Source organism: Python bivittatus, unplaced genomic scaffold (assembly GCF_059951505.1).
Source record: "Python bivittatus isolate LINGU-HERP-01145 unplaced genomic scaffold, Pbiv_v1 ctg000080_np1212, whole genome shotgun sequence".
In the NCBI taxonomy this organism is placed as follows: Eukaryota; Metazoa; Chordata; class Lepidosauria; order Squamata; family Pythonidae; genus Python; species Python bivittatus.
Window position 1 is genome coordinate 54,152,910 of NW_028277035.1, and position 13,827 is coordinate 54,166,736.

General features: G+C 37.6%; 1 protein-coding gene across 1 annotated transcript in view; it reads left to right on the forward strand.

The window, feature by feature from the left end:
* Positions 1–13,827, forward strand: part of ATG7 (autophagy related 7) — a 111,795-nt gene that overhangs the window by 8,336 nt on the left and 89,632 nt on the right. The window contains exons 6-12 of the mRNA XM_007434320.4: positions 1,460–1,609; positions 2,530–2,618; positions 4,523–4,644; positions 6,901–6,991; positions 7,711–7,855; positions 9,268–9,426; positions 12,719–12,913. Coding sequence (XP_007434382.1) covers positions 1,460–1,609; positions 2,530–2,618; positions 4,523–4,644; positions 6,901–6,991; positions 7,711–7,855; positions 9,268–9,426; positions 12,719–12,913 — 951 coding nt within the window. The remainder of the gene's footprint in view (positions 1–1,459; positions 1,610–2,529; positions 2,619–4,522; positions 4,645–6,900; positions 6,992–7,710; positions 7,856–9,267; positions 9,427–12,718; positions 12,914–13,827) is intronic.

The window sequence follows — 13,827 nt, forward strand, 5'->3', positions numbered from 1 at the left end:
GTGGGAGGAGAGGGCTCTGGGAGACAGAGTTATTTTCTCATCCTTAAATTACCTACCCCCCCCCCCCAAAAAACCTATAAGTTGCCATTTTTCAAGGAGTTTTTCAAGAGTGAAGATGGGAGTGGATTGTATCCCATCACATTCCTATTATGAACCCTCTCTCACCCGCCCCCAAAATGGGCTGAATCAGGCTGAAGAATGGGTTTACTTAATTTTGCTTAACAAGAAAAAAACACATGCTTTTTAATCTTAAATAAAATAAATGTTAAAAACCTTCCAAAATTCACCAGCTGGGTTGCAGATGAGGCTGCATGCAGTTTATGTGTGATAAACATTTACATCAGGGGCTCCAGAATTGGAGCTGTTCTTGACTACAGAGGCATGGCCTCCCTCCCTCCAGAGCAGAGGAGGGGGAAGTGAGGAAAAATGGCCTGCCTTTTGCCCTGTAACCAAATACTGTGAACTGCATTGGGCAGGCAGAGGTGGGTCTGCTTTTTAGCCTGCTTCCAAGGGCTTCTCTAAACTTGGAGCACCCTCAGTCCCAGACAAGCAGCTCACAAGCTTCTTGTTTGTATCTGGTTCCAGACAGACAGGGGATTGATAAACTCTACAAGGTAGACCAGACTAAGAAACAGACACCACACAGACCTAAAGCTACTTTTATTAGAAGAACTGTAGTAACAGATTTTGCAAGTGTGAATGTGTTTCGCTTCCTCCCTTTTTTATCTTCGTAAGAATTAAGAAGAGGGGGACTGCCTGAAGTGTTTTCATAAACCACTTTCTTGGGCTAGGCTCAAGCCTTGTTTATCTGATTCTTGCTTTGGTAGTGGATCTTCCCTCTGTCCTTCAAGGCCATCCTCTTTATTCACCACAGTACTGGATTGTCAAATCATGTCCTACATGGGGATGGACTTAAGATGCAAAATATTGCCGCCAGTTTGCTGCTAGGATTGTCAGATTGGAAGATGACTTGACCAACATCTGGAGGGGTGAATGTTGTGAGCTCCTGGAGTGCTGCTTCATTTGTCTTAACTTATTCTGGGGCTTTAAGGCCTGTTTCCCCAGCCCAACTCTGATACTGATATTAATAAGCCAGCCTGGGGAGGTGGAGGTCTTGAAGTAGCCAACTGCTTCTTGCCATTCAAACATTCTCATCTTAATATTTTTTTAAAAAAATATGCTTTGAATTGGCTTTTGTTTCTTTATTTGGAGCTGTAATGAGTTGTATTTTCTTTTGCACATTTTTTTGCTGATTAGTTTCCTCTTTTCAGTTGACTTCTTTTTTTTAATCATTTCATAATTGCTACTACTAGGTTAAGTCAATTTTTAGCCTCTGAGTTCTTCTGAAGAAGAAAACAGTTTATTGATGCTATTTATTTACTGTAAGTAGACAAATACAGCAATATTTTAGTATGAAGGAAGTTGGAAATTGAGTTGACCCATCCCTGTCTTGTTTTAGACCGAAGCCCTCCAGAATTCATATGATCAACTTTGCCAGAAAGAAGGCGCTACAGCCCTGCCTTATTTTTTAATCAAATACCATGAAGATTCAGTCCATGTATCCTTACTTAGAAACTGGGATAACTTCTTTTCTGATCAAAGGGAGAAGGTAAAAGAAATACAGATGAACAAAATGCAGAGTACTGTAATTATCATTCCCATAATTTCTGGAGCATTTAGTTCTTAATGATGGGATAGCAGAAAGAGAGTAAAATTAGCTGGATATCTGAAAAAGGAACTTGCAGACAGTTAAGTTTCTGAAAGTCAAGTCTTCTCTGAATTCTGAATTTATTGTTCTGGGGATTTATGCTTCACTTTGACCTAAGGGTAAAACTAGTCATATATATGTTTAAGATTAAAGGAGATTTGTTTATATCAAAATCAATGTGGGTGGGTAGGATCAAGTAAATCAACTTTGAAATGAAAAGGGAGCAGACCTGGGGTGCAGGGTTTTAAAGTAGCCCAAATATAACAAGATGAAGCAGGTGAGGGAGCTTTGTTGCTGCTGATTTGGATGTGAGAGAAGCCTCTGCATTTTTTGCTTTACAGATGAAAGGACAAATATGTTTGTTCTATGTACATGTGTAATATTGCCACAAAGACAAAGAGAAAAAATCAAAAGTGTGGATACCTTGGTTTTATTGGATTCTAGCTTTCTGATCACTGTATATACTGCCTGGAAATGATTGGAAGGTCTTAGGCAATGCAGAAAAGCATGAGTAATACAACCACATCGCTGAGGATTTTCTCAGGCCGGTTCCACAAGCAGAAATTAAACTCAAATAATAAACATGGAATTTGTGTCATTCTCTAGAATTTTAGTTAGGGTTAATTTGCTTGCCTGCAGATATACAGATCTGGTTACTCTGCAATATTGTGAAGCATCGTTCTATCTGCTTAGTTATGGGTCTTCAGCAGATTCATACTCTAGTACAGTTTAACTAATATACAGTATATACACATAAAATTAGCAACTCTTGAACTCTGTCAATGTGAACTTACAATAGTCTTTTTTTTTTTTTTTTGCAGGTGACAATTGGTGTTTATGACCCCTGTAATTTTGCCCAGTATCCAGGATGGCCATTGAGAAATATGTTGATCCTTGCAGCACACAGATGGTATTTATTATTAGGTGATGCCTTGAACATGGTTTCTCTATGATCGCAATCCTAAACACACACTGTGAAGTTAGTCCCACTGAATTTGACAGCACTTACTTCTCAGTATTAGGCAGCAAGTCTTTCTCTTGATTTCTTAACACAAGATTGAACTTACTTCTAAATATTTGCAGTGTTTTGCCACAGACCAAGTTGTCACGTTTTGATGCTGCTGTTTGATTTTGATGACAGAGTTTTAGAATGGTTTGATGTGGCCCACAAGATTGGTTGCAGTTGTTTTCGGTTACAAAATGTCAAAATATTTGCAAATGCTGATCAGATACTTAAAGATAAGAAGCTGAAGGTGCAGTATCTGGAGATGTTGTGCTCCCTAGAGATGTAAAGCCAAATGAATGAGGAGAGAAGCTGAAAGGAAGATTAAAGCAGGTCGTGTCCTCTGCTTGATGCACGGAGCCAGGCTTGTTTTGAGAGACAGGCTACAGCTTTACAGCAGCGGCCCTTGGTCCTCTACTCAGAGGATGTTTCCTTGTGAGCCCAAGGCAAGTTAGCAAGGGCAAATTTAAGTGAATGGAACTGAAAGCACTTTGCCTTCTTCAGTCATTTCCTGGCATTCAAAGGAACTGTGTGACTAATTATATATCTGGTCAAGGACTTTCAGCCTTCCTTCTCTATCCCTTGTGCTGCCCACCAAACGTTTTTATAAAGAGAGAGGAGTTTTATAAGCAAATTGTGGTTACATTTAAAAGAGCAAATTCTTTTGCCCAAAATAGCTAATAGTTGTCCTGATTCAAAGCTTTCTTAAGCACACCTACTATATGGTAAACGTAAAATAAAGTAAAATGTCTTCAAAACTTCCACCAAGGCTAACCCACTGATAGGAGCCCAAATGCTCCTGACCCAGGGCCTGGGGGAAAAGCCAGGTCTTCAAAGCTTTATGAAAGGCAGGGCCATTTGTATCTCACAGGGGACTCTGTTCCATAGGGCAGGTTCATCATGTTAATTCCAATCATCTTTTTAACTTTCATCTTCTAATTCTACACATATTTATATAATGGTGCACATTATTAGCTAGATAGCTTCTATGTTGCCCATTGATAAAAGAAATCCTAAAATAATGATTCAGATGTAATTATGTATGTGTGTCTATCAGTCTATAAACATTTTACAATATTTATAGCCAGAAATATACAATATTTATATTTACATATTTATATACACAATATTTATAAATATACCATATTTATAGTCCAGAAATAAAAACATATAAATGATAACAGTCAACAATTTTAAATTGTTTAATTTTTAAAAAATGGTACGCATTTTTCAGGTCAAGAGCTAAATGTCTGCTGGAAAAGAAACTTTGGCTTGTTTTTTTCTAAGTATCTGCAGAGCAGGGGCCATCCAAACCTCTGGGGACACAATGTTTTCTGTAATGGGAGCCAGTACTGAGCATTTCTGCAGAGTCCCTAGCTCATGTTCTGGTTTCGCTTAATAACTCATCTAAATCAGATCAAAGCTTAGGTACTAGTTGAAGTAGGAGGCCTTAGTTACTGTCAGTATGTGGCTTATCCTAGGCTTACCACTTGCCGTTTGAGAAAGAGGTTTCCTCAGATTCCAGGTTTGTACAGTCAATCTCTAGGTATCTTCTGTTAAAGAATTCTTGCTCTGTATCGTCCAGCAGAACACGTTGGTAAAACGAATAGATTCTAAGACAGCAGTTCAATTTGCTTTTCTGAGTTATACTGAATAACTTTTGAGCTAGCAAATGGGTTTAGAATATTGAGCTGCATTACTATTGAAATGTAATCCTTTTGGAAAATCGTTCCGCTGTCACGTTAAAAGAATTGCCCGTTAATCCTGGGGTTCTGGAGCGGCTACTTTTACAGAATTCTCATTCCTGACAGGGGAGGCATCCTTCAGTCTGTTGAAGTGCTCTGCTTCCGAGACAGGACCATGCAGGGGGCAAGAGACATTTCACACAGCATTCTTTTTGAAGTAAAGCTTCCACAGCTGACACACAGTCCAGGTAACCCTTCTGAAAGATAAGACAAAGTGTTTATGATGGATTGTTAATACTGTTGCTGTTTGTGGGGAATTGGTAGGGTTTTTTTCTTTAGATAATTCCTGAAGAGAGAAGAAATAAAGTGCTTCTATTTCTGTAAATAAATACCTGCTTCATCAGTTAAGTCTTAGTGAAACATCTTTAGAAAAGATCCATTTCATCTTATGCCAATTTTGAGTTTTCTCTATTCCTGTCAATTGCCTATGCTTCCATTATTTCCATCATGGGTCTTAGACAGTAATGCAACAGTTGACAATATGTTTAATTGCTAAAGCATTTCTAGCTTCCAATTTTTAATTCTGTTAGATTTAGTAGCTATACTTTCTCCTTATGCTGCTTTGTCCAAAAAGGGTAACGTCCTGTTTATTCACATCCATCTGAACTCATTAGTTAGCTCCAAGTATGTTTCAAGAACAAAATTAAATCATCATTAATTATGTTATGACCATATTGTATCAGTTGAACTAATTCAATTGATACAATATGGTTATAACATAATTAATCTCTTGCTAATCTCTTTTCATGGCCAAGATAAGATGGTTATAACATAATTAATCTCTTGTTAATCTCTTTTCATTGCTAATTATTCATTGTAATTAATAATAATATTATTACCTTTAAAATTCGAAAGTTCTTAGATCTAAATTAGTCCATCCTCTGATGTGAATTTGCCCATCATCTGTGATTATCATATAAGATCTTTGAGAATATCTTCCAAGATGTGGCTGATGGTGACATACAAGATTACTGCTTCCATAATAGTTTTTTTCTTATTCTATTAGTGGACAGCCTTTCCATTTTTCCACATTAAATTTTCTGTGTAAGCTTTTCTTCTTTTGGCATTGCTGTCCTAATGTGTCAGTGTTGGGGATGTTTTTGCTTCATTCAGAAGGGGAGTGAACTATAAACTTTGTGTAGGGTGTGTGTGTGTATGCCTTCAAGTCAGTCTTGACTCCTGGAGACTGCCTGGACCAACCCCTGCAGTTTTCTTGGCAAGATTTCAGAGGTAGTTTGCCCTTTCCTGTGTCAGGTTCAGCCCAAGAACAACAACGAGACAGTCCAGAATCAGTTCAGCTCCTTTATTAGCTTACACCTAATAGGCAGAATCTCGCCAGACTAGTTCTAATCCCCAACAACAGCAACTATAACCATGATGCCCTTAGGGAGGGGCCAGTCTCCTCCTCTTGACGTTTCCACACTCCAGATGGGGGCTGAGGAGGTGCTTTCCCTGGAACCTCTCTTCCCCCTCCCAGCAACCTTGAAGATCCATTCCAGAATCCTCCCGGCTCATGTCTTCCATCACAGCCTGCTTCCTAGGGCTGAGAGAAAGTGATTGACCCAAGGTCACCCAGCTGGCTTTGTGCCTGAGGGAGGACTAGAACTCATGGTCTCCCGGTTTCTAGTCTGATGTCTTAACCACTACACCAAACTGGCTCTCTAAATTTTTTACAGTATATGTTGTAAATTAAGATCTGTTGCTTTTACCTTCAGAGGCTAGTGAACTGAAGCTTCCTGAGAACCTAATGGTTGGATGAACAATGTCATATTTTTAATTTTTTGGCTTTGTTCCCCAGTGAGGAGCATCAGCCAATTAAGCTTTGAAGATAAAGCTCTGAAAAACATTTCCTTCACCAAATAAATAAATAAATATTTTTTTAAAAAAAATTACTGTTAGGAGATAGCTGCATAATGAAAGATACGCAAATGAGGATTTCAGATTCAGGGAGAGAGAAGTGCAATTTAGAGAGTAGGAATGTGGATAACAAAGTTTTCAGTTATAAAATCTTTCTGCCCTTAACGCCAAAAGCTTAATTCCTCTATTAATTAGGGTATTTTCATTAAAATATCTTGACTGTAATTGTTCTCAATGATACATCAAATTATTTTAGAATAGGACAGGGCAACCTGTGGCATTTGAAACCCTCTTTTGCACTGGAACCCTCTCCAGTCACACCATTCAATTTCAGTGTTGTAGCTGATGCAGAATGGCACAGTTTCATGCCATTTTGAATAGAATTCCTTAAAACAGCCTTTAAAAAAAAGCAAAAAACACTGACTACAGCATACCACAGCCCTGCCCACTAAGCACAATTGCCTTGCCCACTGGGGAAGTTACTCTAAAGTTTGTATTATCAACAACTTGTAGTTATGTAGAGTCATTTTTTTTCATCCTCTAAGAAAATGGATACTTTTAAACACAATTCTTCTCTGATTAAGCAGATTGTCCCAAAGCTGTTGGATGGGAAAAAAATCCAAAGGGAAGTATGGGCCCAAGAATGGTGAATCTAAGTGAATGTATGGACCCCAAAAGGTATATATCATTATAAGTCTTGCTAAAATTAGTCTATTGGGACACTGCATTATTAGAAGTATGTATACATCATTTTGTTAAATGGAAAATTGATTCTTACTTTCCTTTTTTCCTGAAGCTGTTTTCCCAGTCATATGTTTAGAGTGTTAAATCTTACTGAGAAATAAAGCTATGTGGAATGTGAATAAAAGTTGAAATGTCACGTTAGACACCTGTGGAAGATCTCTGGTTAAAAAAAAAAATGCATCCATTATCTGCTCATTCTCTTGTTTCCATTATGACAGTGCTGTAGAAGAAACCCTTACATTGGGGCAAAAATGTTATAAATAATGTGATAGTGCATATACTTTCTTGTGTGCAAATGCTTAGAAAAACCAGCTGACTATGAATTTGACAGCTAATTTCATTGTAGAGCATTGGTGTTAATATTTTGGTATGAACCTTCAAAAATGCAATGGAATTCATAACTGTAGGTTCCTTAATTGATAATTTTCCTTTGAGCAAGTTTTCAGATTAGTACATGACCCTTGGACTCTGAATTTTCACTTTTCCAGAGAAACTGGTAATTGCCTGGGGCCCTGAATACCAGTATGAGTCTTGAACATTATTATTTAGCCAGGAGCATTAAAGAAAGCCAATCATGCATTCTGTTTTTCTACTTGAAGAGGAAAGCAGAGCTCTTTCATTTAACATAACCTTTTTTTCTATTTCAAATTAAGGCTAGCAGAGTCATCTGTGGATCTTAACCTTAAATTGATGTGCTGGCGGTTAGTACCTACTCTTGATCTGGAGAAAGTTGTATCTGCAAAGTGTCTTCTTCTCGGAGCTGGTACACTGGGTTGTAGTGTAGCTAGAACTTTGATGGCAAGTACTGAAGATACTCTACTGTTCCTAATATTGTCTCAATTTGGAGGGAACTCTACTGTTCCTAATGTTTCCCTAATTTGGAGGGAAGATTTGGATCTGTTAGCTGCTGTTTTTATAGTGTACTAAGTTGTATATATCAGTATGAGTCTTGAATAAAGCATTAGAATGACGTAAATATAACACACTAGAACAGTTCATATACTCGTAGAAACTAGGGCCCATATCCTTCTTTATTGGCAGTTTTACAGTGGCGTTACCCCACTCTGATCTAAATTTCCAGAGCACTCTGATATTTATTACTCTATTTGCACATGATTAAGATTCCTAAATGTAGCAAAAAGTTGTTACTTTATATTACAGATTGTCAGTAACAGCTTATGATGTGATCTAAATGTATGGCCAAGAATTGCACTGATATAATTCACTTACCAACAGCCATCAGAGCACCAGACTGATGAAGACTATGCTTATAAATTTGTATTCCATTTGGTTATTTTTAGTTCTTTAGCCTTTTAATGTTATTGTCATTCCTTTCTATATACTACCTTATTTTATACCATAGTATTATAGTTCTTATAGTTACAACATCATTCTACCTGTAGATTATAGTGAGACAGTGATTTCATATTTCGTGTTAGCTATTATTTTTAGTATTTATTCCATAGTTTTATATATTATCTATGGTGCACCATTCTCACTCTTGTTTTCATAATCTTAATCTTACAGTCTTAATGATGTTGGTATCATGATTTTAGTGTGCCCTAGTAACTTAAATTTTAGTCATATCTCACATTATATAGGCTGGACTTCTATCACAATGGGATGGCTGTAATTTTATCATTGAATGTTATAATGTTCTGCTGGTTGATGACCAAGATAAAGAGTCTCACTCCCTTAATTATGTATAATTTTCTTTGCAGTACATTTTTAGCACAATGATTTTCACAGCACGAGACTAAATTCCCTTCAGAGTCACTGGAAATTGAAAGAGTGCCCTGAAAACCATCTGCCTCCCTTTATATGTCCTTTGGTTCATATAGTCATTATCAAAGTGATATGATTGCAGTTTTACCATGTCTGGCTGTCACACCATTAGAAGTCAACATTATATCAGAAGTCTTGAATCATGAGGGTACAAACAATGCCGGTGTCAGTAGCCCAAACAGATGAAGAAAGGAATTATGATTAATTTGGCCCATGATGTTTCAAATGCTACTGAGCAGCACACAGGATCCAAGGAGTTGACCCTTTTCTTAAATGAGGGAGGCAGCATGATACCATACCTTCCTTCCCAGTTGATGTCTCATATTCTGATTTTCAGTCCTGGGAATGGCCAGTGTTTATAACTAACTTATAAATTTTGCAGTGTTTAGATAATTAATTGTGTTAATTATTCACAATTAATTCAGGGATGGGGAGTCAGGAAGATTACATTTGTGGACAATGCAAAGATCTCTTATTCCAACCCTGTGCGTCAACCTCTCTATGAATTTGAAGATTGTCTTGGGGGTGGAAAGTCCAAAGCAGTTGCAGCAGCAGAGAGACTTCAAAAAATATTCCCTGGAGCAGTGAGTAAATGAATATGATTTAATGATCAAACCTCATATGTGCTTGAACCAAAGCCAAAGATTACTCTTATGTTTGTTCTTCAAAAATGAACTAAACCACAAAGAAATAATTGCCGTGCTTTAATGACTTGATAGATTTTTACAGTGAAGGGAAACTGCATTTAAAACTGCTTCTTGCAAACCCAAAACAAAAATGAAGTGTAGAAGTAGTTTTATTTTGGAGCTGGACATAAATCAGCTGTTTACCTGTTTGCTCAAGGGTGAGACAATATAAAGGTGAAAGACTAATGATGATGATAATAACAAGAACAACAGTGACAACTTTATTTAATGTCTGAGGTCAAATAAGAATTAACACATTCCAATAAAATAAATTGTTACAGATACATGCAAGCAATAAAAAATAAAGTGAAATAGAATACAGTGTAAAGACAAAAATGGAAAAAGTAATATAGTAGTAAATTGGCTACTGATTAATTGTATATGTGGCATAGATAAAGATATAATATTGGTTGGTTGGTTGGTTGGTTGGTTGGTTGATTATGTGCCACCAAGTCATTGTCAGCTCTTAGCAACCACATAGATTTTCTCCTTGATGATCTGTCCCTAACTTGGTCCTTCACCTCTTCCAATGGTGCCCCCATTGCCACAGTAACTGAGTGTATCCATCTTGGTGCAGGTCGTCCTCTTCTTCTCTTTCTTTCTGCTTTCCCAGCTTTAGAGCCTTCTCCAGAGAGCTGGGTCTTCACATAATGTGTCTGAAGTAGGATCATTTGAGCCTAGTTATTTGTTCCTTGAGTGAGAACTCTGGGTTGATTTGTTCAGTGATCCATTGGTTTGTTTTCTTGGCTGTTCTTGGTATTCTCAGGAGTCTTCTCCAACACCGAAGTTCAAAAGCATCAATACTCTTCCTATATAATAATTATAAACATCTGAACTCTTAGCCTCCTAATGGCGATAGCAGTTGTGCAGAACTAAGCTATAACCTTGCAAGTTTCAGAAAATATCTCAGCAGACAAATGACATTAATAAATAATGGTGAAAAAATCTTATATGTAGCTTCACACAGTCCACTAATTACACAGGATTGGTTTTTTTAAAAAATCAGTTGAAGATCAGCTTTATTGTTAGCAAACATGGTGTGTCTGAAGTAATAAAAACTCTCCTGAAAATTGTTTATTCTGTAATGGGGAAGGCAGATGAAGGTGGAAAAGAGATGATGTCATGTATCACTCCTTTCCATTTTATTTGTATTAACTCCTCAATATTGTTAGTTTTCTTTATCAAAATAACATAATGTAAATTATTACCTTCTTTTTCCACTTATGACAGCCGTACATAGGTTAACAATGATTTGGTTTGAATGCTTCATGAGGTACTGCTCAATTCATCAGTACAGTTCACGGCACAGACCTTGTAATTAAAATGTGTAGAGTAAAAAAACGTTACTAATTTTGGAGGAAGAGTAGCTGATGCATGCTGCATATGGCATATGAATGCAAAGGATTTCCTGCAAGGAGAAGTCGTTATCTCTTCCTTGCAGGAGGAGGCTTTAGGAAAGAGTAAAGGTGAGAGGCAGGAGTTGCAGCAGGAAAGTGAACTTGGGAAAACATGCAGAAAAGGAAGCTTATAGAAACGGAAGCGTGAAACTAAATGCTTTAGGGACATAGCGAGAGAACAGTGCAGAGTGTGGGTTTCAGAATTCCTTTTCAATGATCATCTTCCACGAAGGCCAGTTGGGTATAAACATCTTGGCTTAATGAAAACATTACATCATTTCATGCTACTGTTAGATTGCTATATTGACTGAATTTGAAAAGACTTTTCTTCTGCCATCTGTTGGCCAGTAAGCTCCAGAGTTTTCTCTCATAGCAGTACTTTTATGTGTTCTTCAACAGTTCTGGGCTAACAAATATGTTACGTTATGTTCTCTTTCTCTTTAGTGTAGTGTCTGTTTTAAAATTGGCACATTAAAATGTTTTATTTTCTGAAATAGTATACCATTTGGGATTTGCATGTGCAGTTCATATCAAGAAAATAATTAGAAATGCCTGTTTACATATGCCTTTTTAAAAGGTTAGTTTTCAGGAACTTCAAATTCTCTCCATAATTTTTTGTTACTGTTCCACTTTGGCTAAAAAACCCCCAAATATGAATTATGTCTATCAGCAAGCAGGCAAGATATATATTTTCTATAGGTACAGCTTTCTTTCTAGGTACCTAAGTTGAATCCAGAAAAAGCAGTGTTACTTATTATTTCAAGCTTGTGGGGCAGGCAGGAGATGGTAGCCTCTTCTGGCTCCCTATCTGAAATGATCCTTCCTTGTTTTCTTTTAGAAAGGAAGGAAGGGAAAGAAAGGAAGAGAAAGGCAGGCAGGCAGGCAGGCAGGCAGGCAGGCTTGATCAGCAGTTGTTAATTTCATGTAGAAGTAGCCTTTCTTTGCTTCAGCGCTTTATTAGCATTACTTGCAGGAAGTGAGAGATTTTCCATACAAGTTCATAGGAAAGGCAGGACGAATCTGCTTTCATTTAAATTTCTGTGGTAGGTATGTACTTGAGTGCTGGATGATGGGGCTATATTGGCAGACCATTCCAGATGGGGAGGGGAGGGGGAGGGGGAGGGAGGGGGAAGAAAGATATAGATACCCGTGGTACCACCATGCTTGCGGTCTGCACAATCCAATGCTAACACACTTTTCCAGTAGCCACAGTTCCTCTTATACAACGGGAAAAGGTGATAATCCTTATAATGGGGAGTATATAGTAGGGCAGCAGTATCTGGGCCGGCCAGTGACAGGCTGGAAGAATTAAAGCCTTTAGAAAGAATGGGGATGTTTACATTGTGAGAGGTTTGTTCGTTTTGGCAAGGCACAGTCAATTGTGCATTATCTGTTCGTAAGGCAGGTGTGCAGCTTAAGGAACAGTTACAATTCAACTTTTCCATTAGTGTAAGACTTCAAGTATTGTTTCTGTTTCTTTTTCCAAAACTGACATCTGTTTCCGTATACAGTCTGCTTAACCAATGCCTTGGTCTGCCACTCCTCAAGAGTGATTTCTGTACCTGGAACAGCTGCTTGAGCATCACTGAAACTCATCAGTGATTCTAAATGTGGTTGAGATACCACTTATTCTCTCATTTTATATAAAATGGTTACTCTGCCATAAAAAAAATAAAAGTGGGATGGAAAGAGTTTTGAGGGTGCCGCATATTTTTTGCCTTGGTCTGCAAAAGCTTTTTGTTTGCCTTATGGGTGAATGTATGTGTCTTTCTCCTTGTCTGCTTTCCTTTCAGAAAGCTGAAGGTTTTAACATGAGCATCCCAATGCCAGGTCACCCTGTGAATTTTTCTGAAACAACCTTGCAGCAAGCTCAAAAGGATGTGGCTCAGCTGGAAAAGCTGATTGATGGTCATGATGTCATCTTTTTGCTAATGGACACCAGGGAAAGCCGATGGCTTCCAGCTGTCATCTCAGCCAGCAAGAGAAAGGTATTGCATGTACATTTCCCACAGGCCATGCTATGGGGGATTGACTTGCAGTGACTTTTCAAAAGCATTTTCACTAAGTGTACAGAGTTTTTGAATGTCAGATCTTTTACGGACATGCAGTGTTCTTCATTGCATCAGACTTGGAATTTTAGACTGAAGATTGGGTTGATGAACTTAAGACAAGTAATTGAGGGATGAGGTTGAAAACCTGAATTCTATCTGTTTAATTCTACGTATATTGGTAGTTTAGAAAGAATGACTGAAAATGATATTTTTGGATGGCTTTTGTAGAAAGACTCTAATATTTTTCTAATATTTTGAAAAATATTTCTTTTAATAATGTTTTAATTTGATGCTTTTTATCATTGCCCTAATAAATATTTGCAAAGGATATGAATCCCATTCAGCTTGAATATGGAATCACTCTATAATTTTAACACTGAAGTGCATAGCAACGGCCTGCTATTTTAGGTTATTAGTTATCTGCCTTTTCAGCAGTTCCTCCCATCCGAACTTTAAAATCCACAGAATCATAGAACCATAAAGTAGGAAGGTCTTGACCTGAAGTTTTGTAATCCAACCCCTGCCCAGGGGAGGAATCCTCAAGCTACCCCAGACAAATGGCTGCCCAACCTTTGTTTGGAAACCTCTAGTAATGAAGGATTTGTGACTCCAGAAAGCAGGCAGTTCCATTGCTTAATAGTTCTCATGGTCAGGAATTTCCTTCCTATTTCATATTTGTCTCTCTCTCTTTGTAGCTTCCACTACTTTTTCTCATTCTAATGTAATAGCAGATTAAGATAAAGAAATTCCCATGCATGAAATTTTTACACATGTGATTTACCTGGATCTGGGTCTTCGTGAGCTGTATTTATCAACTATTGGCATGTCTTTGGCTTGGTGGTGGGTGTTTT